Source organism: Wolffia australiana, chromosome 10 (assembly GCF_029677425.1).
Source record: "Wolffia australiana isolate 7733 chromosome 10, ASM2967742v1".
Taxonomy (NCBI): domain Eukaryota; kingdom Viridiplantae; phylum Streptophyta; class Magnoliopsida; order Alismatales; family Araceae; genus Wolffia; species Wolffia australiana.
In genome coordinates this window covers 6,414,773-6,441,669 of record NC_135844.1, presented here as the reverse complement: position 1 = coordinate 6,441,669, position 26,897 = coordinate 6,414,773, and the positions used below count along the sequence as shown (strand labels likewise).

General features: G+C 37.4%; 1 protein-coding gene and 1 long non-coding RNA gene across 13 annotated transcripts; both read left to right on the top strand.

Annotated features, from left to right (window-relative positions):
- Nucleotides 1–50: 50 nt before the first annotated feature.
- LOC144708391 (G1/S-specific cyclin-E protein) lies at nt 51–8,523 on the top strand. Of its 11 annotated transcripts, none has more exons than XM_078581679.1 (14): nt 81–327; nt 2,026–2,124; nt 2,232–2,335; nt 2,715–2,856; nt 2,935–3,228; nt 3,321–3,474; nt 3,560–4,420; nt 5,287–5,516; nt 5,596–5,669; nt 7,458–7,563; nt 7,636–7,664; nt 7,746–7,818; nt 7,902–7,998; nt 8,306–8,523. In XM_078581679.1, the coding sequence occupies exons 3-12, from the start codon at nt 2,247–2,249 to the stop codon at nt 7,786–7,788; spliced, it is 2,022 nt and encodes a 673-aa protein (XP_078437805.1). In that variant the 5' UTR covers nt 81–327; nt 2,026–2,124; nt 2,232–2,246; the 3' UTR covers nt 7,789–7,818; nt 7,902–7,998; nt 8,306–8,523. The 11 variants fall into 11 exon arrangements, with proteins under 11 accessions (XP_078437810.1, XP_078437805.1, XP_078437806.1 ...); XM_078581680.1 differs by having other exon boundaries at nt 2,026–2,128; XM_078581676.1 differs by having other exon boundaries at nt 81–404.
- Nucleotides 8,524–12,611: 4,088 nt separating this feature from the next.
- On the top strand, nt 12,612–18,025 carry LOC144708704 (uncharacterized). 2 transcript variants are annotated; one of them, XR_013582841.1, is made up of 4 exons: nt 12,612–13,602; nt 14,860–14,957; nt 15,745–16,499; nt 16,572–18,025. It is a non-coding gene; the product is annotated as an uncharacterized LOC144708704 (long non-coding RNA). The 2 variants fall into 2 exon arrangements; XR_013582840.1 differs by having other exon boundaries at nt 14,860–16,499.
- Nucleotides 18,026–26,897: the final 8,872 nt, after the last annotated feature.

Below are 26,897 nucleotides of genomic sequence, written 5' to 3'. Positions count from 1 at the left end.
AAATGGAGGGAATTTGTTATTATTTATAAAGTGGAGGTGGAAAACAGAAAACGCCAGGCAGTTATAATTCTTAGAACACGGAAGAACAGACGGTCTCCTTCCCCGCGTTCTCCGCGGCAATCGAAGCTGCTCTTGAGCCGATTTCTTCATCTCGAAATCTTGATCGTTGATCGATGATGACGGATAGGTGATGATGAGTCGATGATTGATCGTTGATTGAAATCGGCAGACGCGTCAATAGAAGCTTTTTATGTTGTTTTTGTTTGCCGAATTCCTTGAAAATCCGTGCGCTGGATCCTTTTTTCATGTTCTGCGACGCTACTGGCGGTAATTCCGACTCCGTTGACTACTTTTTAGGCTGAATTCCTCGTAATTCCGTGTCGGAACAGCTCAAATTTCTGGAGGTATTTCAGAAAGCGACACTCTCGGTTGCATTTTTATGAATTCGTTGAAAATTCGCGCGCCGAATCCTTCTTTAACGTTCTGCGATGCTTCTGGCAGTAATCCGACTCCGGTGAATCCTTTTTAGGCTGAATTCCTCTTAATATCGTATCGGAATAGCTCGAATCTCTTTTGAGATTTCAAAAAGTTACAATCTAGGTTGCACTTTTTGAATCCTTGAAATCCGTGCGCCTGATCTTTTTTTGATGTTCTGCAAATGATACTAGCGGTAATTCTGATTCCGGCGAATCCTTTTCAGCTGAATTCCACGCAATTCCGTATCGGAACAGCTCATATCTCTGTAGAGATTTCATAAAGAAACCATCTTTGTTGCATTTTTTTGAGTTCATTGAAAATCCGTGCCCTAGATCCTTTGATGTTACGCGAATGATACTGGTAGTAATTCCGGCTGGGGGAAATCTGTTAGGCTTAATTTTATGTTAGATTGAATCAACAAAGAACTCCGATTTTATGAATTCGTTGAAAATTCGCGCGCCGAATCCTTCTTTAACGTTCTGCGATGCTTCTGGCAGTAATCCGACTCCGGTGAATCCTTTTTAGGCTGAATTCCTCTTAATATCGTATCGGAATAGCTCGAATCTCTTTTGAGATTTCAAAAAGTTACAATCTAGGTTGCACTTTTTGAATCCTTGAAATCCGTGCGCCTGATCTTTTTTTGATGTTCTGCAAATGATACTAGCGGTAATTCTGATTCCGGCGAATCCTTTTCAGCTGAATTCCACGCAATTCCGTATCGGAACAGCTCATATCTCTGTAGAGATTTCATAAAGAAACCATCTTTGTTGCATTTTTTTGAGTTCATTGAAAATCCGTGCCCTAGATCCTTTGATGTTACGCGAATGATACTGGTAGTAATTCCGGCTGGGGGAAATCTGTTAGGCTTAATTTTATGTTAGATTGAATCAACAAAGAACTCCGATTTTATGAATTCGTTGAAAATTCGCGCGCCGAATCCTTCTTTAACGTTCTGCGATGCTTCTGGCAGTAATCCGACTCCGGTGAATCCTTTTTAGGCTGAATTCCTCTTAATATCGTATCGGAATAGCTCGAATCTCTTTTGAGATTTCAAAAAGTTACAATCTAGGTTGCACTTTTTGAATCCTTGAAATCCGTGCGCCTGATCTTTTTTTGATGTTCTGCAAATGATACTAGCGGTAATTCTGATTCCGGCGAATCCTTTTCAGCTGAATTCCACGCAATTCCGTATCGGAACAGCTCATATCTCTGTAGAGATTTCATAAAGAAACCATCTTTGTTGCATTTTTTTGAGTTCATTGAAAATCCGTGCCCTAGATCCTTTGATGTTACGCGAATGATACTGGTAGTAATTCCGGCTGGGGGAAATCTGTTAGGCTTAATTTTATGTTAGATTGAATCAACAAAGAACTCCGATTCCGGCGCTAAGGGCAAAATAAAATAAGTTGGAGAAAGAGAAAGGAAGAGATGGCGACGTGAATTGATGTTTCGTTGTCATGCCCTAGCTGTAGCTTCTGAGACTAGGGTTTGAGCCACATGCCACAGCCATCTACGGAAATTGACGTAACATTTAATGCGATTCTGCAGCTTTAAATGATTATCTGATTGTGGAAAGGCATCCGCAAATATGTAAATATATATGAATTGATGAAACAGGATCGCCATCAAGTGCTGTGTTCTTCCATCGTGGGTGATTTTTTCTTCGACTGGCGTTCTGTGTCTGTGTTCTTTCGTTTTATCGACGTTTGAAGATTAAATTGGACCTCTTTTTTACTTAGTGACTGATTTTCCAGGCATGTTGACATAGTATGAATCCATCGGCTGTCATAAGAGGGGACCCATTAATGGAGACCGCGGAAAAACGTTTCTTCTTCCCCTTGACGAGCTTGCAGATTGGGTTAGTGTTGACATCAAGTTTCGATCCTCTTTAAATAGTTTTAAAAACTGCTCACCGTGTAAATCTGTTGGATTGACCGTTCGTTCTTGGTATAGAATATTGTTCTTGACCTTAGTCATCCGTCTGTAGTTTCATAGTTCCTAGGTTTTGCCTTTCAATCCTTCATAAGTTCTTGCTTTAAAGAATCACTGCAATTTTGTTGAATTTGGAAGAAATATCTTTTTTCTTTCTATTATTTTGTTTCCATCTCAGTGTTTGTTTTTCCATCATTTTTCGTTTTTAAAATTTTTTAATGTCAAGTTCAAAAGCACCAGCAGGCCACCGACGGAATTAGGCTTGAATTTTGAAAAAATATCTTACATTCTCTTTTTATATACAGGGATATGCAGTCATATCTTTCTCTTCTTACTATATTTTTGCCGCCCATAAGCAAGAAGTTCTTGATCTTTGTCGACTGTCGACCATGGTTGACTGATAAGGGCATGCGACCAGAGCATTTCTGGCAACTCATGGTGACGAAGGTAGTTCATAGACGCCTTTTTCCTTGTTTTTCCTATCATTTTTCTAATTTTTTGAGAAAATATTTTTGGTGATTGCAGTCCAGGCTCTCTCCTTTTGCTAACCGCAGGGTTCAAAGGAAAAAGAAGGTTTTTCTGAAAAAGGCTGACTCCAGAAACGGGATTAAATCTAATCTTGACAACAGAAATTTGCCACGTGGATTATTTTCATTGGTTGGCACAGCGGTTAAGCAACAAAGAGCTTTTCCCCCCTTTAAAAAGCTGAAGGACATATTTATGCGTAGTAGTGACTTGCATGACACCTTTTACGGATTTATAATCTTTGAAGTGTCTTGGGCAGATGTTCGGGGTATCAACTATTTGAATGAACTCCTGGTATTCTCTCTTCTTTCGAAAAGTTGTGTTATTTTTTTTTATTTTACGATTAATTCATTGAAGTTTTGAAACTTTCAGTCTATTGTCTGCAGACAGACACATCAATGGCGGTGGAGGCAAAAATAATGAAGCGATGGGAGTTTGACAGTGTTCACAAGGCTTCATCCTCTCTCTCTTCCTGGTTTAATGGAACTAACTACGAAAAATCACTTCTGCGGAACTTCCTCAATGATGGATCAAAGACAGGTCGTTATTTTTTTATTTTTCGTTTCTTAATCATGTTGGCTCAAACTTTGGACATGTCAACTGATAGATACACTTTGCCTTACAGGAGACTTATTTTTTGATTCGAATGAGCCCACATGTAGTGTTCGTGATGATGACTTGGGAGAGAACAAGTCTCTTCATGAAGGCGTATGCAAGAGAAGAAAAATCACAAAATCAAATTCATGTAAATCTGATGGTGAGGAAAGCGTTATGTCACCCGTTTATTCAAGAAATTCATCTTCAGACTTCAGCAATGACGGTGAAAGCACGTTAACTACCCCCGAGGAATCTCTTTACAAGGATGTATTGATTTTATTCAGATTCAATGATCATGAACTACCATTTACGCTCCAGGAGATAATAATGCTCGACAGGAGGCTGCTAACCTTATTGGAGTATGGACTTCCATCATGGGTTATTTTTCTTCAATCATATCCTGTTTGTTGCAATATTTATCGCCCATGGATGTGTCCCTTGGCAAGGCTACTTTACATTGCGGTTTCTGTTGCTACTGTGCTCATCGGATTCTATGACTTGTACAAGAATGTCCCTGTTTTGAAGGCGACAGCATCTCGATTATGTGGCCCCTTGTTTAATTGGATAGAGAATTGGGAGATGATATCCAGGATTAAGTGCCTTGGAACTATGATTTTCCTACATAACTTTGAAATCACTGTTGAATGGTTCCTGGTGGCCAGCCGGGCCACCAAGTCTCTGATTTCTGTGGTGACTGCGCCTTTATGGGGTCCGATGATCGGGCTTGTGGAATTCCTTGAGCCGTGGCGGGTGCTTTGTTTCGACTTAGCAGGGTATTTGGGTTCTGTCACTTGGGATGCTTTTGGTTCAACTTGCAGCATTGTTATGAGCTCAGTGAATCTCCTCCTCAGGCCCTTCTGGCTTATCCTTTCTCTCTCATGGAGCCTTGGTATGTGATTCATGCCCCACTCTCTTTTCTCTCCCGCTTGGTATTTTTTTGGGTCAATTTTCCTCTGCACACCATTCCGTGGGATTTATATCTCTCTACATTTTCTTCTTCTCTGTCCTCTTTCCCTGTCTCCTCAACTGCACGGTGAGTCTCACTTCGTTCTGTATGTCTCTCTCCCGTCTTTTATTTCTGTCTCTCTCTGTTTCTCTCCCTGTCTCTTTCTCTCTGTCTGTCTCTCACCATATATATGTCGGTCTCTCTGTCTCTCTCTGTGTATATCACTTTCTGACCATCTCTGTCTCTCTCAATATATATCTCTGTCTCTCTCTGTGTATATCACTTTCTGACCATCTCTGTCTCTCTCAATATATATCTCTGTCTCTCTCTCTATCTATCTCTCTCTCTCTCTGTATATCACTCTCTCTATCGATATATATATGTGTATATTTATATATCTGTCTGTCTCTCCCTATATTCCACCATCTCCTTCTTTCGCTTTGTTTATCTATCTATCCCTTTCTTTTCTCTCTTCTCTCTCTCTTTCCCTCCCTCTCTCTCTCTCTAAACATCTCTCTTTCCCTCTCTCTAAGTATCTCTCGACATCTCTCTCTTTCCCTCTCTCTACATCTCTCTTTCCCTCTCTCTAAATATCTCTCGACATCTCTCTCTTTCCCTCTCTCTTCATCCCTCTCTACATCTCTCTGTCCCTCTTTCTAAACATTTCTCTCTCTTCATCCCGCTTTCTCTCTAATCTATCCAACTATATTTCTCTCCCTCACTTCCCCCCACCTGTAGCGTTGCAGTTTTCTTAAAAACCTCGTCTATAAGACTTTGGGGTTTTCCTAATCCTGGCATTATATTTTCAGCGACTTCGGTCATCTACCCAATAATTTGGGTCCTATGGGAGGCTCTCATACTTCCTGCCCGCCTCATCTTTGGCTGCATGAACATCCTTCTGGCTCTTTGTTATTCAATCTGGGGCACACTCGGCGCGATTTTATCTGTGGTTTCCCCTCTATTTCAGATAGTACCCAGATCTCCTGTTTCTTCCGTGAGGGATTTTGAAGTCCCGCTCTGGCGATCTCTATGCCTCAAGGTCTGTCTATGATTGATTCTCGTCTCTCGCCTTTCTTTCATCTTCTGGGCCATGACCTTGTGCTTGTTCTTCGCCGCAGGTCTTTCATGCTTTAAAAGGAATCCTCTATGGTCTCATTGCTTTTTTTGCCACCTGCAACAGGCATCGCTTGAGGTGTCTCATATAATATATTCTTTTTTTGATTTTTTTCTATAAATCGGGTTAAAATTTAGTGAAGTTCCAAGAAAAATCACACTTGATTTTTCTTGTGTATCTCTCTCTCCTCTTTCTTTGTCTCCTTCTCTTTAATCTTTATGTCTCTGTTGCTTTCGCTTCATCTCTGTGTTTCTGCCTCTACACCCTATATCTCTCTTTATCTCTCCACATTTCTGTTTCTGTCTTTCTTTAGCTCTCTCTCTCTCTCTACGTCTCTTTCTTTGTGTTTCTCTGTCTCTGTGTCTCCCTCTCTTTTAATCTCACTTTCTATGTATCTCTGTCTCTGTGTCTCTCTGTCCCTCCTTTTGTCTCTCTCTCTCTTTTAAACTCTTTCTTTCTACGTCTCTTTGTCTTTTTATCTCTCTCTTAAACTCTTTCTTTCTATGTCTCACTGTCTTTTTATCTCTCTGTCTGTGATTCTCTCTATATAGTCTCATCTATCTCTTTTTGTCTCTATGTACGTCTCTCCCTTTTATATCTCTCTCTGTCTGTCTCTCTTTCTCTATTTATCTTTTACTCTCTCTCTTTATCTCTCTCTGTCTAAGTCTCTCTGTCACTATTTGTCTCACTCTCTCTCTGTCTCTGTTTCTATCTTCATCGACCTATATTTTTGTCTCTATGTATGTCTCTCTCTGTCTGTCTGTCTGTATCTCTCTCTTTATTTCTCTGACTGCCTCTCTTTATCTCTCTTGGTCCTCTCTCTATGCATGTCTCTGACTGTCTCTCTTTATCCTCTTGGTTCTCTCTCTCTATGCATGTCTCTGACTGTCTCTCTTTATCTCTCTTGGTCCTCTCTCTCTATGCATGTCTCTGACTGTCTCTCTTTATCTCTCTTGGTCCTCTCTCTCTATGCATGTCTCTGACTGTCTCTCTTTATCTCTCTCGGTCCTCTCTCTTCTATGCATGTCTCTGACTGTCTCTCGTTATATCTCTTGGTCCTCTCTCTCTCTCTCTCTCTCGGTCTCTCTCTCTCTATCTCTCTCTGTCTCTATACATGTCTCTTTCTTTATATCTCTCTGTTTCCCTGTATGTCTCTCTCATTATCTTTCTGTCTTTGTTTCTCTCTGCATATTTATCTACAGTCCATCTCTCTCTGTATATATCTCTTTATTTCTCTGTATCTCTCTGTATGTCTCTCTTTTTATCTTTCTCTCTCTCTGATCCTCTATCTCTCTGTCTCTCTGTATGTATCTCTTTTTATCTCTCTCTGTCTCTCTGTATGCAACTCTCTTTATCTCTCTCTGTCTCTGTTTCTCTATCGCTCTTATCTATCTACCAATCTATCTATCTCTGTCTCTTTGTATGTCTCTCTCTTTATCCCTCTGTGTCTCTCTTTCTCTATCTCTCTATCTATCTACCAATCTATTTTCTCTCTCTCTCTTTGTATGTCTCTCTCTCTCTCTTTGTCTCTGCTACTATTTGTCTCGCTGTCTATGTCTCTCTGTCACTATTTATCTCTCTTCGTCTCTCTGTATGTCTCCCTGTCATGATTTATCTCTCTCTATCTTTGTCTCTCTGTCACGATTTATCTCTCTCTATCTCTCTGTTACTATTTATCTCTCTAATCTTTGTCTCTCTGTCACTATTTATCTCTCACTGTCACTTTTTATCTCTCTCTCTGTCCCTCTTTCCCTCGGCAACCATACATTAATTTTTTATTCTAAATGCCTAACTTACACTTACAGTCATCCCAAAGGAAAATCATACTTAGTTTGAAATCCAATAATTTTAATTTTGTGATTTCAGCATCTCAAGCCGTTTTCAAGAGATAGTCCGAGGCCGATCAAGCTGTTGTAGGAAGCTTTCTGGCTCTGTCCGTGTTCCAAAGTCCCCAGACACAAACTCTGTGATGGTAGATTTTCTAAAACAGGAAATTTAGGGATTTTTTTTCATTTTTCATGTTGTGTCAACTTTGTGGATGTAGGTATCTCAGAGGGGAAAGGCCCAAAGAAGGTTAGTTCTTGAGAGAGAAAATGGACTTATAAACTATATTTCATGGCCCCATTTACGATCTAACTCTAAGAGTGATCTCAGGCGACGGGCGGCGAAAAATAAGAAAGTGGCAGTGGAAGAATGACGATTTACTCAAAATGAGACACCAGATGTTGTAAGTTTTTTTCTGATGTTTTTTTATGTCAATTTTTTTATTTTTACTTGAGTGACTATCTGAAAATTCAAGATTGTTTGCAGAAGGTATATTTTGAAGATCTCAGGCGTCTGTATTCATAAAAACACAATTTTTGCAGAAAAAAATGGACTAGTTGCAGTACACTAACCAACACGTCAGGTAGACTTTTCCTTTCCATTTTGCTTATATTAATATCTTTTATTTTTATTTATGTCAGATGTTGTAAGTTTTCATCTTATTTTTATTTATTTTTCTTATATTTTTATTTCATATCATAATCTGGTGTTTGTGATTCCAAGTTTGTGTGGTTTGTATGATCAAATTAGAGACATTCACTTGTGTTTAAATATGTGTTTCTTGTACTAAATATGATAAATGATAAATTTACATTATTTCATGCCTCTTATTAGTTATACATAACTCATTAGATCATGTGTCATCTGTAACATTATGATTCAAATTTCAGGTCCAAAATCGACAAAACTTGTAAATTGGTTGAGGCGAAGGGATGACTGCGGATGATTGAATGGGTTTTTTCTTTTCCTTACGGCATAAATATTACATTATCTAAATTTATCAAAATCAATCTGGTGATATACAACACCCTGTTGTAATTCTTTTATGTAAATCTATAAATGATTAACTGCAATATTTTTGCATTTGATTATTATTTTTTCATTCTTATATTTTATTTTGTTTTCCTTATTAAAGTCATGCGATGACTTTTAGACATGTCTTGCTTCTGTTTATACATCAGTCTAGTTGAAAATACTGTTTAAGGAATGTATAACATTCAAACTGCACCAAAATGGACACACATGCTATGATATTTATAATACTAGATAACAATCCAATTCTTTTCAGCCACAGATCGTAATTCATTAAATATCATTATTATTGGACATGAAACTTCATCTCTTAAATAATAATCTACACTAATTGAATCTTGAAGCCAAATGCTTAGCGCATTAAGAGAAGATACATTACTCAGTGTTTTTTTATGAATGTTCAAAGTGGATTATGCCAAGACAACCCAGAATGGGTCTGACGACAGATCACATGTATTTCATATCATCAAATGTAAATAACTTCATATGGATTGAATTATCTAATGCACATACGCATGAAACAATTTATAATGGCCATCATCATCTATATTATGTTTTATATTTATAGATTATAAACAGAAACATGTACTATATAATTTGTCGAATACTTAGGTCAGTCAAACATTATTTGATCAATAAATGTGAAAGTCAATATGCGCTTGCCCCTTGCATATTTTTATCCAAATTAAAATTTTATCGTATAGATCTTAAATTATTATAAAAGAATGTAGTTTGTCTTATATATTAAATGATATGATGGTACAAATATGGAATGATGATCTCTGATTTTTTTTACAAAAAATGCAAACCTATGCCTAAATATCAGTCCAGCCAGGTTGACTGGTCAACTTCAAAGTCAAGTGAAAAAGTCAAAACCATTGTAAATGATAGTAAAGGAAATTAATTAAAAAATAATTGATAATAAAATATAAGCCTAAAATAGAGGGAGAGAGTGAGAGAGATGGAATTAGATGGAGAGAGGGGGGAGGACATAATTACAGAGAGGGTGTGTGAGAGTGATAGAGTTAGAGAGAGGGAGAGAGTGATAGAGAAAGCTATAGACAGAGAGGGAGGGTCTTTAATTTCATGAGATGACAAAAATGAGGAATTGGAGAGGACTTTCATCAAAGAAAATCTACTTCATTGGAAACCTACCACAAATTTAACTTCATGACTCCGCCATGGTATGATTGAAAAATGGCTCGTCCATGATATGATAATAAAAGGTACATGGAGCCTCAGAACTTCAGATCCTGTAGGGCAAAGGTTACTTAGGGAAATGGTGGTGGCTGAGAGGGCTCTTGGGCACCGCTGTAAGAGTAATGCGACTTGAAGCAGGAGTAAATATTGTATTCATGTTTTACATAATAAAATGTATATAATTTAGATATGATTTTTTTTTCGTCAGATCCTTGCACCAAAATCAGCCTGAAAGTTCTGTCCAACTTAAAAAAGTAAACTGATGATCTTGATTTGTTCTGGTCTGACGGATTTTCGGTCAAACCATGACATTCCATATTCGCAAAGATGAAAAAATATTGCCATAATGTTTCAAATTCAAACTCATCAAGAAACTTCAATTATCAACTCTATCATAAGTAATTTGAAATGAATTGGAAATTTCTATTTATAAAGTTTGAAATTAAAGAGTTTACCAACTCTCTGATTTAAGAGGATTTGTACTCCCTATCTTTATAATTTTGGACTCTTCAGTTTGAAACTCCATATGTATATATATACTGCTTAGCCTTAATTTTTAAGTCCCATTTTATCTCTCTCTTTGTGAAAATCAAACACTGTAATGACCAACACAGATACTGATGGAAGACCAACCAGCTAATCACGTCCAAACTGGTCGCCAGCCCTTACGCGGAGCCAGAGCCGACGTGAAGAACCAACACTTCCAATATCAAGCTTGAAGCAACAGTTGTGTCGTCCTGGAGAGTGTCGAGACGTCATGGTGTTCTTTTTTTATTTTCATTATTTTTGGATTGTCGGAGGCCCCTCCTGCGTGAGTACCGGCCTCCCCCGTCGTTCGTGTTTATTTTAATCGTGTGTAATTGTCATCTTTAGGGGGAGGAAATCCATAATGGGCTTTGATAAGCCAAAAATAGGGGTAAATTTATGCAATTTTAAACCCTTGTCGTCAATTTCAGCTTATACAATAAAATTTATAAAACCTCACTTAAGATGCACAATGTGAGTAGAGGTATCGTCCAAGGGAGGCTAGTAAGGAGTTCAATTCGATGATTTTTCGATAATTAGGATTAATTTTGATCTTCAATGAAGATCAAATCAACCTAATTGGACAAAGAATTTAGAGAGGGAGGTAGAAGAGATGAGAAGAGTAGAAGAAATAAGGGATCTCTAAGTTGAATTAATTGATCCAAATGAAAGGATCAAGGAATTAAATTAGAGGGATTAAGAAGAAAATTTTGATTTGTTGGTTGGTTTTTTTGTAGGTTTGATAATTCAGAACTAATTACACTTTAAGATAATAAATAAAAAAAATAAAATTAATACTCTAGAAATTAAATACCCAGTTAAATCTCTCAATTTCTCCTCTCAATCCTAATCAGGGCTTGTACATGCTGCTCAAGCCAAGTGATTTAGAGGTTTAGACCAGAATCAAGAAGAATAATCAAGAAATTGAACTAATTTCATTCAAAATGCACCAAAAGTTTAAATACAATGAAGGGAAAGGTACCAAACAGGTTGATCCAGGCTGGGGCTCCTCTCTGTCTTGCAGCTGTGATAGAGAACCATCAAGAATGAGCTCCCCCTCTCAAAATTTAGCTTTTATACCTAGGTTACATGGCAAAAATCCCCATTTTACCCCCATTAAGTAATTAATTTTTATCTATCAATGTAGGCTTGATCTGAATGATCCAAGCATACATAGAAAGAGGGGATCAAGACGAGCAAATCCATAAAAAATCATCTCAATCAAACTTCAGGATCAAAAGTTATTAATAATTTAATTTAAACCAATTTTAGCCATTGGATTTAAATCATTTATTTAATTATTTTCTTTTGAGACACACAATGATGTGTCGAGCGTTCATTGGCCAGAAAATTTTCAACTTCTAAGGGCAGCTTCATTCCTGTTGCGCCATGTACCCCCCTGGCAAAAATAAAAACAAAGAAAAAGTCATAAGTTCGCGATTTGTATACTTTTAGATACGCACATAAATATGTGTTTTATCTGCGTTTTAACGACCCAGAACTCGCCACGTCACCGCCCGTGCGTGCTCTGTGTATGCGCCGCGCGGGCGATAACCTTACCGCCCACTGGGCGCTAGCACTACTCGTCGTCGGATTCTCATCCGACGGCGATAAGATTGCCATGTAGTCGCAATTGAGGATCGCCTGGTCGCTTTAGAAATAAATCCTTCTTAAAAGATAAACTTGCCGCCAGACGCCGCCCAAAAATAATTGTGTAAATACCCCTTGCGCATTCTCTCTCCTCTGGTTTTTTTCTAAAACATTAAAACAAAATATAAAATAATTGCAATAAAACCCTAGAACATTTTAAATCAGATCTTTACACCTGCAACCACGACTGAGAGCTGTTTTGAGGGTATCATGCAACGAAACTTTACAAAAAGGCCCTTCAAAGTTCGAAAATAATGTTAATACTCATTTTTTCCTTCTAAATATATCTTTTTTCTTTAAAAAAGTGCATTTCTTCTTCAAATAAATCTCAAAAAAATCCTAGAAAATCCTAGAAAATCCTAAAAAATCCTAGAAAATTCTAGAAAATTCCTGATTCATCCCCGTACTGATAAATATAAAAATTAAATATTAAACTTGTCATTTTGATTCAAAAATAATCATTTCAATCTCAAATAAATCCCTTAAAATTCATAGAATTAACAGAAAATTAGGGAAAAATCAGAAATCACTTGAAAACAGTATTTTCATGTAAATTAATGATAACAACCCCATTTTAAGCTCTTTAACTGCATACAATTGTGCTAATAGCATGAAATAAAGATCGAATTTAAGGTGTTATCAGGCTTCTTGTCCCCCTAAAGAATCCCTTTTAAGGGGAGGCCCAATAGACCTTCCCCTTAAAGGGGGCCCAATTGGGCTTCCGTAACTGCCACTTCCCTCACCTTTAAGAAGAGGGAGAAGTGGAAGTTAGAGGAGAGGTCATATTGTTGTTCAGAACTCAGATCTCATTTGTGTTGTAGCAGTTATTTTCTTTATCTTGATTGCTCTATGAGAGGAAGAAGAGTACATCAAAGAAGAAGAAGATTGGGCATGGCTGGTGGACTACTGCGCATTTTCTTCTGAGTATTGGTTCAATTACCTTTTGAAGTCCCGATCGTCTTGCTTTGTTTCTGAGAGAAAAGAGGAGGATTTCCTTTCGGATTTTCGTGTGGGGAAAGCTGATGACGATCGTCCGACCCAAAGTCTACTGATATTGACATTGCAATTGTTGAGTTATCGGTTATCTTGTGTCCTAATCTCTTTTCTAAAGAAGATTTTGTAGCGGAAGAACGAGCCTCATCCCAAAAGAAGAAGAGAAGATATCGCCTCTTGTTCTTGGGTTTTCTCTGCTGCCGACCGTTCTTCCTCTGGTGGAAGCCGATTTGTTTGTTTGTTTATATCTGCTAGAAAACCAGAAGAATCTCGATGTTTTGTTGACTCCTGGGAAATTCCGTCGACCCTTTCATGGAAAGAGGAAGGTTCCCCTGTTCGTGACCTCTCAAGCCTGATGGTTGCTCATATTGGATTGCCCGTTAATTTAACCAATCGGGACCCCATCGACCAGGGGAATACGCCTATCAAGCCGCTGAATCTTCCCCGTGCACAAGTTATTATCGCTACGGCGGGTTGATCGCAACTCCACTATCTTCCGCCTCCTCTTGCCCGGTGTTTGTCCGTTGATGCCGATGTAGCGGAAGAACTTCCCTTTGCGCCACTGATTATCTGTCCGACGATGCCCAGCATTGTGGGTTCCACCATCGTACCCTGGTAATCGTCTCCATCATCGACCGTTTATACTGGCCACCGACGCTCCCTCGTGGCTAAAAAAATGAGAGCAGTCTCACCCAACGACAAATACAACATCGCGACTTCAAACTGCAGTTCTACTCCCTATCAGGAACGCTTGCGAGAAGCTTCATAACCCATTTGAGCCATCCAGGTCCATCTCCTCTCCCCTTTCATCTACAGTGTTATTTTATCTCTTTCAGTACCGATCTCAGATTTCTTATGGCCTTAGAGTGAATTTAAATGTGAATTTTAGGAATAGCCACCATACTTGTGTTAGGGATCTTATTGACAGTGTTGGATCTTATCGATTACGTTGGCGGTGAGGACGCTCTTGGACGAGATCGTTCCCCACTTGTCAAAATTTTGATCTGCTCACACGGATCATTGGGGGCGTGGTCGTGATAAAACCCGTCACATGTCGTATAGCTGGTTTACGTCTTCAGGTCATTGACAATCCTCGTATTTCTCGTTAATATTTTCTCAAAATTATATATGTAATTCATGTCATATCATTGCATTTAGAATATACTGTCCGAATGTAACACGAAGTGTCAATTCCGACTGTCGTGTTACATCAGATACTTTTCCCTCTTGAAAAATCTATATGATTTTGAATTTTATTCCAGTAAAAATATTTTTCCTGATAGAGATTGAAAACCCCATGATATCTCAAATCACATTATTTGGTGAAGATTTTTTGAGGTTACAGGAAAAGCAAGATTGTTTCTTTGAAATCACATCGTCAGCAACCTAAATGTTAAGATCATCATCTAGGGATTTTTACTAACAGTTTTCATTGATTATGATAAAATTTACTTACATAAATATGATTCAGGTTTTCAGAATTTACAAGAGAAACGATAGTAACCTTCAGAAATTTCACAATGTATGTTGTATTTCATTAGATTACCTTGTGAATATTTTTAAAGAAAATTTTGAGTTTTATTTGAATAAATGATATTCCGAAAATAAATAAAAATAGATTGAAATTATAACATTGAAATAATATCTCAATATGTATTATGAATTTGGTTGATATAATTATAAGTAGCATTTCTGAGACATCATCTTGATTTCGGTTTGTGAAAATATTTTAGAAATATCTTCCGAAATGGCTCTAATATTTTTAAAAATTTATTTCTCTACTTCATTAATTAAACTATCATAATTTATTTCTTTTGTGTGAGGATAAGGTCTTGAGGAGGCTTTAGGGGAATGGGTTGGTCCTATGGTACAACCGGTGTGATTTTAGGCCGATGTGCGGTTGGGTTCGAATTTTTGGACGGCACATTGTACAGCGTTATATTAAATCACACCGCACATCGGCCAAGGTCGTGTGCGTTGCGAATGCGCAGTTTTGGGCCGGTTTTTTTTCTAAGGTTTTGAATAAGGGATTAAGGGTCTGCAGGCTGCGGCGGCCGTCAGGCACTTGGGCAGTCGAGCTGAAGTCGGGCTGAACACGTCAGGATCGACGCGTACATCATTCCCTTGCTGGATGCTCACCAGGTTCGTTGTTCTTGAATTTTGTTCGTTTGCTTGAAATTTTCGAAAATCTTGGATTTTTTCCCTGGAAAAACAAAAATTCCGACGGTAAGTCTCTTCACACCATTTTATCATGTCTCTTCGAGCCCTGTGAATTTTTGATGAGGTTTATCAGATTCAAATCTAAGTTTAATTGCAGAAGCACTACTTAGGCTTAGTAATTGTGTGAAATGATCTAGATGGATCAAACTCTAAAGTGGATATGATTTTTTTATTCTACATGTATAGAACATACTTGTATCATTATCAAAATAGGAATCCAAAATTCTTGTGGTGGGGTTCAGTGATATCGTATCATATGCTGCAATGAGAGCGATCTTAGAATCATAGAAATGATATCAGTAAAGTTTACATTTGTTCACTTTCCTGTGAAATAGTGTAGTTAAGTTTTTGTAGTTGGTCAATTACACCCTCTCTCTCACTCTCTTTCTCTCAATTAATCCCTTCTCTCTCTTACTCTCTTTCTCGCAATTACTCCCCCTCTCTCACTCTCTTTCTCCCAAATACGCTGTTTATCTCTCAAGATTATTCTTTGGATTGGCGCATTGGGTATGTGGTTATTTGTTATTGTCTCACTCTCATCTCTTCACTCACTAGATATCTAGTGGGGGAAGAGTTACCCCTCATAAAATAAGCATCACTGAGGAGGATTTTCCCCCTCCTTTGTGGATAACAAAGTTTTGGGGAAAAAGAACCTGAACTGACCGCATGACAGATTTTTTGTCCATGTCACCTTCCTTTTAAATATTAGGATGGAAGAAAGTGAATCATCACCCGCCCTACAATACACAGTTATGTCTGGGGAGGATGAGTCATCAGAAAGTGGTGCAAATAGAGAATAGAAGCCCCGCCTTAATTGATGTTATGCGTTGAGGCACTTCGCGTCTCAGGGACGAAAACAATTCAGATGCAACATACGTAATGTAATTGTGGACCGCAGCAAATATCTGAGCAGCACTCCTCTATGGAGACATCTGGAAAAATTTCGTCAGAAGGTTTTTGCATCCTTGAAGGACAAGGGGAACAATGTTGGAAGGGAGAGGTCAGTGGCTGAATATTTTGATGCAAGAGGTAGTAAGAAGCAATATTACATTGGTTGTACGATAGAGAGTACGAAGGAAGAACTAGTGTGTTTCATATGTCTATCTGATTTACCGTGGGCAATTGTGAGGAATAAGTACTTCATCAGACGTCTCCGTTACATTGCACAATAAGAGATATCAATCCCATCTGTACGGGGTATCAAAGCCAAAGCACAAGCTCTTTACAAAGATATAAAAACATACGGCATAAACTGGCTGACGTTGCTCGTGTATCACTAACACTAGATGCATGAACTTCTGAAAACAACATTGCATTCTTAGGGGTGACTGTGCATTGGGTGGACAAGGAGTGGAAATTGTGTGAGGGTGTGCTTGGGATACACCAATTGAAAGGATCACACATTGGAGAAACCTTAGCGCGACTGTCCTCCAAATATTGGCGGAGTTTGACTTAAAGCCAAAGGTATGCATATAAATGTAATCAATAATAGTTGATTCAACAGCATTCTTACATTCCTGATGTATTTTTACGTAGGTGTGCGCAGTGACCACATACAATGCATCAAATAACTAGAAGATGATGGCTATCTAACAGATAAATTGAAGCAAGGGAACCACCATTTCACCGCAAGTAGGCACGTATTATGTGTGGCATACGTAATCAACCTTGTAGTCCAGGCCGGGCTCAGCTCGCTAAGGGTTATGGAGGCACCATCTGAGCAAATCATTCTTGATGATAATTATATTCTTGGCACTAATGGCAGGGGCCAAGTCAATGATGACTTCAGTTCATCCACTCAGGGTGACGTAGTGCTCCGATTGAGGGAAATTGTGACAGCAATACGTGGGTCAACACAACGCGCAGAGCGCTTTGTGCCACTATGCAAGCAGTTTGGATTATCGAACCATAAGAAGATCCCCTTAGATTGCACTACAAGGTGGAATTCAACATATGAGATGCTTGTCGCAAGCATCAAAAGAAGGGATATTCTTGATGTAATGACAATAAGTGAATTGAAGAAGCCTGTTCTGATTAATGAAGAGTGGCAGATGATCAAAGATTTTGGAGGGATATTGTAGCCCCTTGTGATGGCCACGTCCCTCGCTTGTCAATCCAAGTCACCAAGTGCAAATGAAGCAATTGTTATCCTCAGAGAGATGACAAAACATCTTGGTAGTGTCATGCAAGGAATCCGAGAATCAACCTTGTTTCAAGTGAATAGTGTTATATCATCACGGCAACAGACTTCCGTCAAAAATGCTTGTCAAGCAATGAATACCAAGCTGAATAAATATTCAACCATCCTTAGTCGTAACCAGGCCTTCACCATTGCTGCGCTCTTTGATCCATCAATGAAGGGACGGTTAATCGATCGTGACTATCGAGACGAAGTCATCAGTTATGTAAGGAATTTATTAGGCTACACCCGACATAAAAAATAATCAAACTAGGACTGATTTAGCTCCCTCTGGATGTTTTCGTCCCGTTTGGACAACGACCACTTTTTTCAGCAAAGCACTTGATGAGTTGTTGCCAGATAATGATCACACTGCAACTTCTGATACACTGCACGAGCTAGATGTCTACATTAATTCACCTCCTATTAGGGGGACGGAACCATTACACTGGTGGAAGGTCATAGGTGAGCACTCGTATCATGGTTTAGCAGTCATTGCGAAGGAGTTCTTATCAGTCTCGGTGACAAGTGCACCCTCGGAGAGATTTTTCTCCGCCGGTCGTGTCGTCATCAACTACAAGCGGACAAGTTTGACAACAGAAAGCATCAAGCTACTCATGACACTGAAGTGTTGGTGGCGAGCGGAGGAGGATGTCAATGATGGTAGCAACGGAGATGACGAAGATAGTGAGGAGGATCCAAAGGTTGATTAGCATGATGATATATTGAAACAATGTATTGTATACTTTTTGGTGAACTGTAGTGGTATTTTGACTTCATTTTCGTAAAAAAATCATAATTTTCAACATAATGCCTTAATCTTTACAAGCATTATTTTTCCTCATGGTAGAAATGTAATCTCGAAATCATATTCCTTTTGCTAATAATAAGCCCACTTTACACCTAGTGACATAATTTATTAGATTTACACGGACGATAATTCTTGTCTAGTTTGAGATAAAATTAAAATATTAACATGATGGACTAAGAATTAAAATCATTATAATTATTATCTACTTTAAGATCCAATTGACTAATGAACAATTTAATCTCGAAATCATATTACTTTTAATAATAAGCCCACCCAACACCCAATGATCAGTGTTCCTAAATTTCTTTACATAATGTCCATAGCTTTACACCCACAATAATTGTTCTCTAGTTTCGAATGGAGTTAATGAATTATCATAAACGGTCGTATCAATTCAGTGAGTGTAAAACTGATAACTCCCCAAATTCAATGTTTAATTCAAGCAGTCAGCTCATGTTTAACAATTTTATAGATTTTAGTTGCATGTTAATCATCATTCCAAGTAAATTCAGATTTGAATATAACTTTTATGTTCTTTTATGAATTTTATATAATTTATTAATTGTTGGAATAACTCTTTTTCAATCAAATGACAGTTTTGAAAACAGAAATTATTTTTCAAAAATGTGAGAATAAATTACTGAGTTTTTTTGACTTTTCTGAATTTATTTGAAAAAAAATCAATTTTAACAAAATATTTAAAGGCTCTTATCCAATTAATTTCAGTTTTCCTATGGTCTTACTGAGTCATTTGATTTTAACAAAATAATTTCGGTTTCATTATTCCAAGTAAATTCATATTTGAATATCACTTTTATGTGCTTTTATGAATTTTATAATTTATTTATTAATTGTTGGAATAGCTCTTTTTAAGTCAAATGGGAGTTTTGAAAACAAAAATTATTTTTATATAATGTGAGAATAAATTACTGAATCTTTGTTATTTTTCTTGAATGTTATTCTGTTTTTACGAATTTATTCAAAAAAAATGAATTTTAACAAAATATTTAAAGGCTCTTATCCAATTAATTTTGGTTTCCCTATGATTTTACTTGGGGAACTATGGAGGGGAGAGAAGCGGTGGGGCATATCTATAAATAAAAATCTGTGCCATCCCTTTACCTTCATTTCTCCAATTTTGTGCGATGCGTGGTCCGATTTTGTCGCACAAAATCGAACCGCACATCAGTCTCTGCATTTGTGCAATCTAAAAAATCGCACACCGGCCAAAATATTCGAACCGGACTGCACGACCTTCACTATTAGGGAATAACTTGGAGGAGGTGGTGCTATGATAATCCATGAAATACTTTGGAGATCAAGGAGATATGAGCCTCGTGGAGATTTTATTTTCTTGATATCTGTATCAAAGCATCTAATGCCGAGTAATTTTTATTGGGAACCTTACACAAACATTTGGTTGACTTTTGTACCATACATCATTATGTATATACCTTATATTAAAACCTTGGACAGTTGATTACCTGTAATGTAATTAATACTTTTAAAAGAACCAAATTCACTCCTCAGGTTGAGCCTTAGACATGTTAACAAATGAATTTGATATATTATGGCTCTTGTGATTTTTGTAATCACAAATATGATGCTAATTGCTATAGTAATGTGATTTAGTTTTACTTTTTATTATCAGCATCCTATCAAGGCTTAAAATAATGAATTAAATAATTAGAATGATATTCTGGTTTCCCCTATTTTGGGTACTTCTATAGAATTTAATGACATCAAATTTGTAAACAAATTAATTTTATAAGAAAATATATTTTTTACATTATTAAACTAGTTTTATAGGTTTAAATGCAGTTTATGATGATTTGTTATGCTCTGTCATTTGTCTTAATGAGAACCATTTAGATTGTGACCAATCATTGCCTAAGGCTAATGATTAGTCTATGCAATCATTATGAAAAGGTGCCATTAGGGCATCATGACTTTTATAAGTACCCAAAATTATAAAAAGATCGAATGATTGGTATTGGAAAGGACTAAAATATGTTTTAAATTGCAAAGAATTCAATCTGATCTGCAGGACACATGGTGAATAGATAACAATTAGGAATTTAAATTATAATGAATGCAATCCATTATGTAGGACACATGAAAAAGGTAGAAAAGGAGGATGCTTAGGGGAATCCAAGTACACACATCAGCAGCTGATTAAATCAGCTCTGAGAGTTTTTCATGAGCACCAAGGAGATGAAAATCTTTGACAATTTCAACACCAAAAATTCATGATAGAGTTTGAACTTCCATAACTAAAGAATTTTACATAATAAGATCAAAAGTAGAGCACCAAGGTCGCAAAGTCATATCATAATCATTCACTAGAGCTAGTTTTCCAAAGCCATTTCTCATATATAGGGAATGTCATGGTTTGACCAAAAGTTGTGTCATGATCATCCACTTGATCACCAATCTGCATTCTTTAAGGCTGACCAAACATTTGATCCAATTTAGTTAAAGGGGTCAGACCAGACCAAAAATATCTCATACAAGTTCTGTGACTAGGGTATTCCAGAACATGCCTTGACTCCCTTACCTCCTACTCTTTCCCCCTGCCATTTACACTCACCCTTTACTGCTGCTTGTGTTCCTGCCACAAGTACTTTCCCACTGTTTCCCATTCCCTTTCTGTACATTCCATTCTCTTCATCACCCCTCCCTTCCCCGTTCTCCCTCTCTTTTACTATTTCTCTCTCATTCCCACATGACAAGAATTAACCTGGTGAACAGTTTGATATAAGAACATCAAGGGATTCATATTAGATCAATTCAACAAATTATTTTATTAAATATATTTCAGTATTTATCTTTAATGTCTCCACATGAATGTTTACAAGGACAATCAAACTCAAAATTTGAGAATTGATTACATATTTTTGTTATATAAAAATATTTTTTATGTTCTTCTCAAATATCAGATGAATAGTAATTTTAGAATAGGCGTCCAAGGATGAGTAATCATCATAGTATGATCTTCTCATAATTCAGTTATCATTTCGCCTATCATTACACTTCATTATAAGAATTGCATGAACATAATAATGAACAAGATTCATCTTAATGAATATTTAAAGAAGTAGAATGTGTGGTTGACTCATAGGGCAAATCATTTCATCTTATCCCTCTCTAGTTTAATATCCATCCCTCTCACTCTCTCCCCCCTCTCTCATTTCATCTCTCCCATGATCCAATTTTATCTCCCTCCATTTCACCCACTACCTCTCTCTAATTCTTTGATTCTATATATATCCTTCATCGATAGCCATTCTTCAGTTTTATGATTTTGATCATGAAAAATATGTGTCTCTTTCAGGTTAATTTTTTTTAACACCATATCCCATTTAGGCTACACCCAAGTGATGCTTATTCAGATGCAGTGAAAAGATTAGGTGGAGCCAACACGAGCTAAGAAGCAACCAGAGCCAAGAGGGAGACCACAAGTAGAGGCTATGATTTTGAATTTTACTACGATCTTGGTTATTCCACATGTGGAGACTAGTTAGCCTGACCTGACTGAACTGGAATAAACTGGGCCTTGACCAGACTGAGACCAGACTAGTATTTAAATATAGACTTTGGTTTTTGAAAAAAATGTGATTAAAATCAAGAGTGAGAGTAGGAGCGTCACTCCCTGCTCATACAGAATGAAGCACTAGGTTGTAGCTATAGGAGTGGGATAAAATTTTGATATAATCTAAAAACAATACTTGACACAGCCACAAGGAAATCTCCCCATGGGATAGGCTCATTCGATAATGATTAAGGCATTGTTTTGATCAACTCTAAAGCTTCATCCTCATACTTAATAATGAATTTTCCTCCATTTTATGCATCTAGTAAGTACCAATTTGCATATCCTAATCGTTGGCAAAATATTTAGACAAAATCATGATCAGTTACCCTATGGCATGGACACCATCTATTGTAGTACCACGTCCTTGCTAAAGCCTCACTAAAAGTCTCATTCTTTTGGTTAAAATCATTAATCACTTCTCCCAAAGGAATTTTATGTCATATCGAATGGCATTTCTCCCCAAGTATTAAACCCTTGATCTACTTTCACAAATCATTCTCTTGCTCTATCCAATAGGGAGAAAGAGAACACTCATTTTTAGTGAATTTAGTGGCATGTTCCCACAGGTTTATCTGGTAAATAGAATTGAACTCCTCAATATATACTTATACTTACTCCTTTGAATGCAATTTATGTTAAATATTCAAGAAGCTAGTGTGAATCAATTATGAAGTTGAAGTTCTAATCTAGGGACGAATTGACATTAGTCAATGACTTCTTGTCTGGAATGACCTTTTAACCTCTCATTATCATCCCAATGGTTTACTCTCTGGGTTTGAATCATAGGTGGTGGTTATGGAGTAGCTTCCTCAAGAAGTCTGGAAGAGTAAGGCAGTGAAGGAGAAGATTGTGGAGGTGAAGATGTTTGGTCCTTGACCTGGTATCATTGTTCTACAAGTGTAAACCATTCTATCTACAAGTGTAAATGAGGGTAATGATGGAATCAAGTCACTCTCTAAGTCTTGTTACATGTAAGAGAAAATGAGAGATATAGAGAGACAAAAACAACGTTGTCCTTTAACTTTATTAAATTTCAATAAAAAGAATGAGACGAAGAGAGATTTGGAGAGAGACAGAGAGAGAGAGAGAGGGAGCAAGTACAAGAAAGAGACTGAGAAATAGAGGATTCAGAGAGAGACAAAGACACAGAGAAAGAGAGGGAGAGAGAGAAGAAGAAAAAAAAAGAATGAGGCAGATAGAGAAAAAAGAGAGGAAGCAACAGGAAACAGGCAGACGAATAAGTGGAAGGAGGGAGAGAGAAACAAAGACAAAGAGGGTGAGTGAGGCAGAGACAAACAGAGAGAGAGAGAGTCTGAAAGAGAGAGAGGATAAGAAAAAGACGATGATAAAGAGAGTCAGCAGAGATAAAACGACAAAGAGAAACGTAGAAGAGGAAGAGGGGATAAGAGAGGAGGGAAGATAAAGGGAGAGGACATACAAACAGAGGTAATGAAGAGAGCCTACGAGTGATAGACACTCATCCCCACAAAGAGGAAGAGGGGAGAGAGAGAGAGAGAGAGAGATGGAGAGAAATCGAAGAGAGTGAGACAGAGAGAGAGAAAGCTAAAGATAGACACAGAGAGACATAGATAGAGAGAAAGATAGACAGAGAGAGACAGACAGACAGAAAGTAATATATATATATATAGACGCATAGAGATAGAGAGAGATAAAGAGAGAGGGAGATATAGAGAGTGAGATAGGGAGAGATAGAGAGAGAGGGATAGGGGAGATATAGAGAGTGAGATAGGGAGAGATAGAGAGAGAGGGATAGGGGAGATATAGAGAGTGAGATAGGGAGAGATAGAGAGAGAGGGATAGAGGAGATAGAGAGAGATGGTTAGGGGAGATAAAGAGATATATATATATATGGAGAGATGGAGAGAGATAAATATATAGAGAGAGAGAGAGAGATAGGGAGAGATAAAGAGAGAGAGAGAGAGAAAGCTAGGGAGAGATAAAGATAGAGAGAATAGGGAGAGATAAAGGTAGAGAGAGATAGGGGGAGATAAAGAGGGAGAGAGAGGGAGAGATAGAGATAGAGAAGATAGAGAGAGGTAGAGAGAAAAACCAAAGGGAGAGAGAGAGAGAGGTAGAGAGAAAAATCGAAAATAGAGAGATAGGGCGAGAGAAAAGAAAGAGGGTTCGATAGAGATAGAAAGAGAAAGAGAGGTAGAGAGAAAAACCAAAGAGAGAGAGAGAGGTAGAGAGAAAAATCAAAGAGAGAGAGAGAGATAGGGCGAGATAAAGAGAGAAAGAGGGAGAGATAGAGAGAGAGAGAGAGAGAGAGAGAAAAAAAAAACAAAGAGAGAGAGAGATAGAGGGCGAGATAAAGAGAGAAAGAGGGAGAGATAGAGATAGAGAGAGAGAGAGAAACCAAAGAGAGAGAGAGAGAGATAGGGCGAGATAAATAAAGAGAGAGAGGGAGAGATAGAGATAGAGAGAGATAGAGAGAGATAGAGAGAGGTACAGATAAAAACCAAAGAGAGAGAGGGAGAGATAGGGCGAGATAGAGAGAGAGAGAGAGGGAGAGATGGAGATAGAGAGAGATAGAGACAGGTAGAGAAAGGTAGAGAGAAAGAGAGAGAGAGAGAACCAAAGAGAGAGACAGAGAGAGAGAACCAAAGAGAGAGACAGAGAGAGAGAACCAAAGAGAATGAGAGAGAGAGAGAGAGATAAACACAGAGAGAGAACCAAAGAGAGAGAGAGAGAGAGAGATAAATACAGAGAGAAATATATATATATATATATGTTTAGAACCCATTGACATGTCAAGAAGATTAAGAGGGAGAAAGAGGAAGAAGACAGAGAAGAGAGAGACAGTGGTTGTTAAGATCATCTAGATTTTCCCACAAATTAATCCGTACATGTATGTTCCTACATATAGAGTAATATTAATATATAATAGTAATTTTCTTAAACTAATCTTAACACCAATTATAACAATGATCATAATAGTGACCATCATAACAATTATAATGTCAGCTCAACGCCAACCAAGAGGACTTAGTATAAGATTAGAGTAGTAAGAATTTGACACATGCCCTATACTCATATGAAGATATGTAGTGGCCAGGATTAAATTTAGGAAAACATAGAATGGTAGGATTTAATGTATATTGGAAAAGATGTGCGGCCAGGATCATATCTACATAGGATTATAATGGTAATGATTAGTGATAACAACCTAAATTCAGTATTTAATTCATGCTATTAGTACAATTTCACGCATTTAAAGAGCTTAAAATTGGGTTGTTATCATCCATTTACATGAAAATACTGTTTTCAAGTTATTTCTGATTTTTCCCTAATTTTCTTTTAATTCTATGAATTTTAAAGGATTTACTGGAGCTCGAAATAACTATTTTTGAATGAAAATGGCAAGTTTAATATTTAATTTCGAGATTTATCAGTATGGGGATGAATCAGTGAATTTTCTAGAATTTTCTAGAATTTTTTACGAATTTTTAGGATTTTTCTGAGATTTATTTGAAGAGGAAATGCATTTATTCTAAGAAAAAAAGATATATTTATAAGAGAAAAAAAGTATTGACATCATTTTTGAACTTTGAAGGGCCTTTTTGCAAAGTTTCGTTGCAAAAAGACCCTCAAAACAGCTCTCGGTCGTGATTGCAGGCGTAAAGATGTGATTTAAAATGTTCCAGGGTTTTATTGTAAATGATTTAATATTGGTTTTAATATTTTAGAAAAAAACAGGAGGAAAGAGAAGGCGCAAAGGGCATATACACGAATATTTTTGGGCGGCGTCCATTCGTGGTTGCGAGTTTTCAGTGGGTTCTTCCGCAAAAAAAGCTACGAAGAGCTTTTCGCGCGTCGACGTGGCATCATTGTGGCCGTCGGATAAGAATCTGACGGTGCTTGAGGAGACGCCAGCGACGGGAGGTAAGTTCACCACCCACGCGGCGCGTACAACGCGCACGCACGGGCGGTGACGTGGCGCCTGCGGACTCGACTGCGCAGCGAGAAACGTAGGTGTCACGTGCGTGCTCCATTTACGCACCTATTCGTTTCACCTTTCTCTTTCTTTTTTTTTTTTTTCGCCAGGGGGTACGTGGCGCAACAAGGAAGCACCTGCCTGAAGAAGTTGAAACGACGCCGCCAATGAAATGACGACACCTCAGCGTGCGGTTAGGAGAAGAAAAAAAAATTAAATGAATTAATCCAATGGCTAATATTGGTTTAAATTCATTTATTCATAACTTTTGATCCAGAAGTCCGATTGAGATGATTTTTTTATGGATTTGCTCGTATTGATCCCCTATTTCTATCTGTACAGTTGGATCATTGATATCAATACTGTATTTATAGATATAAATTAATTACTAATTAGGGATAAATAGTAATTTATTCCATTTTACCTAGGTATAAAAGCCGAATTTCGAGAAGAGGGGGTGATTCTTGATGGTGCTCTATCACAACTGCAAGACAGAGAGGAGCTCTAGCTTGGATCAACCTATCTGGTATCTTTTTCTTGTTTGTATTTGAACTTTTAGTGTATTTTGGATGATGTTTTAGTGAAATTTCTTCTTCATTCTTCTTGATCTTGGTCTGAACTTCTAAATCGCTAGGCTTGAGCGGAAGGTACAAGCCCTTACTGAGATTGAGAGGAGAGAATGAGAGATTTTCCTAACTATTCCAAGTGCACATTAAAAAACTATAAAAAAACTTCAATTTCTAGGAGAGTAAATTTCCGTTTGTATTATCTAATTGTGTAGTTATTTCTGAGTTATAAGACCTACAAAACCAACCAACTCAAATCAAAATTTCCCTCTCAACCTCTCTAATTGACCCCTTGGACCCTTTTCTTCGGATCAAAGAAGCCAATTTAGAGCTCCCTATTTCTTCTATTCATCCCATCTCTTCTACCCCCCTTTCTAAATTTCTCATCTAATTAGGGTGATTTGATCTTCATTGAAGATCAAATTAACTCTAATTAGGGTTGAATTACTAAGAAAACCATCAAATTGAATTCCTTACCAGCTTCCCTTGGACGACACTCCTACTTATCACTACACATCTTAAGTAGAGTTTTTATAAATTTTATTGTATAAGCTAAAATTGACAACGACAAGGGTTAAAATTGCATAAAATTTACCCCTATTTTTGGCTTATCAATTAGTTTAGGAAACTCACTAATATATATTAATAACATTATTCTATAAATATGATCATAGATTTAACAATTGATACAACGATCTTAACAAGCATTTTTCTCTCTCTCTCTTCTCCGTCTTCTTCATCTTTAATTTTTATGAT

What these genes read in the sequence shown, in the direction of transcription:
- LOC144708391 (XM_078581684.1), top strand. Translation starts at nt 2,247, where the DNA reads ATGAATCCATCGGCTGTCATAAGAGGGGACCCATTAATGGAGACCGCG. An exon ending in ACTATTTGAATGAACTCCTG is followed by an intron (nt 3,229 to 3,320) that starts GTATTCTCTCTT and finishes TATTGTCTGCAG; the next exon opens with ACAGACACATCAATGGCGGT. An exon ending in AGGGGAAAGGCCCAAAGAAG is followed by an intron (nt 7,665 to 7,745) that starts GTTAGTTCTTGA and finishes GAGTGATCTCAG; the next exon opens with GCGACGGGCGGCGAAAAATA.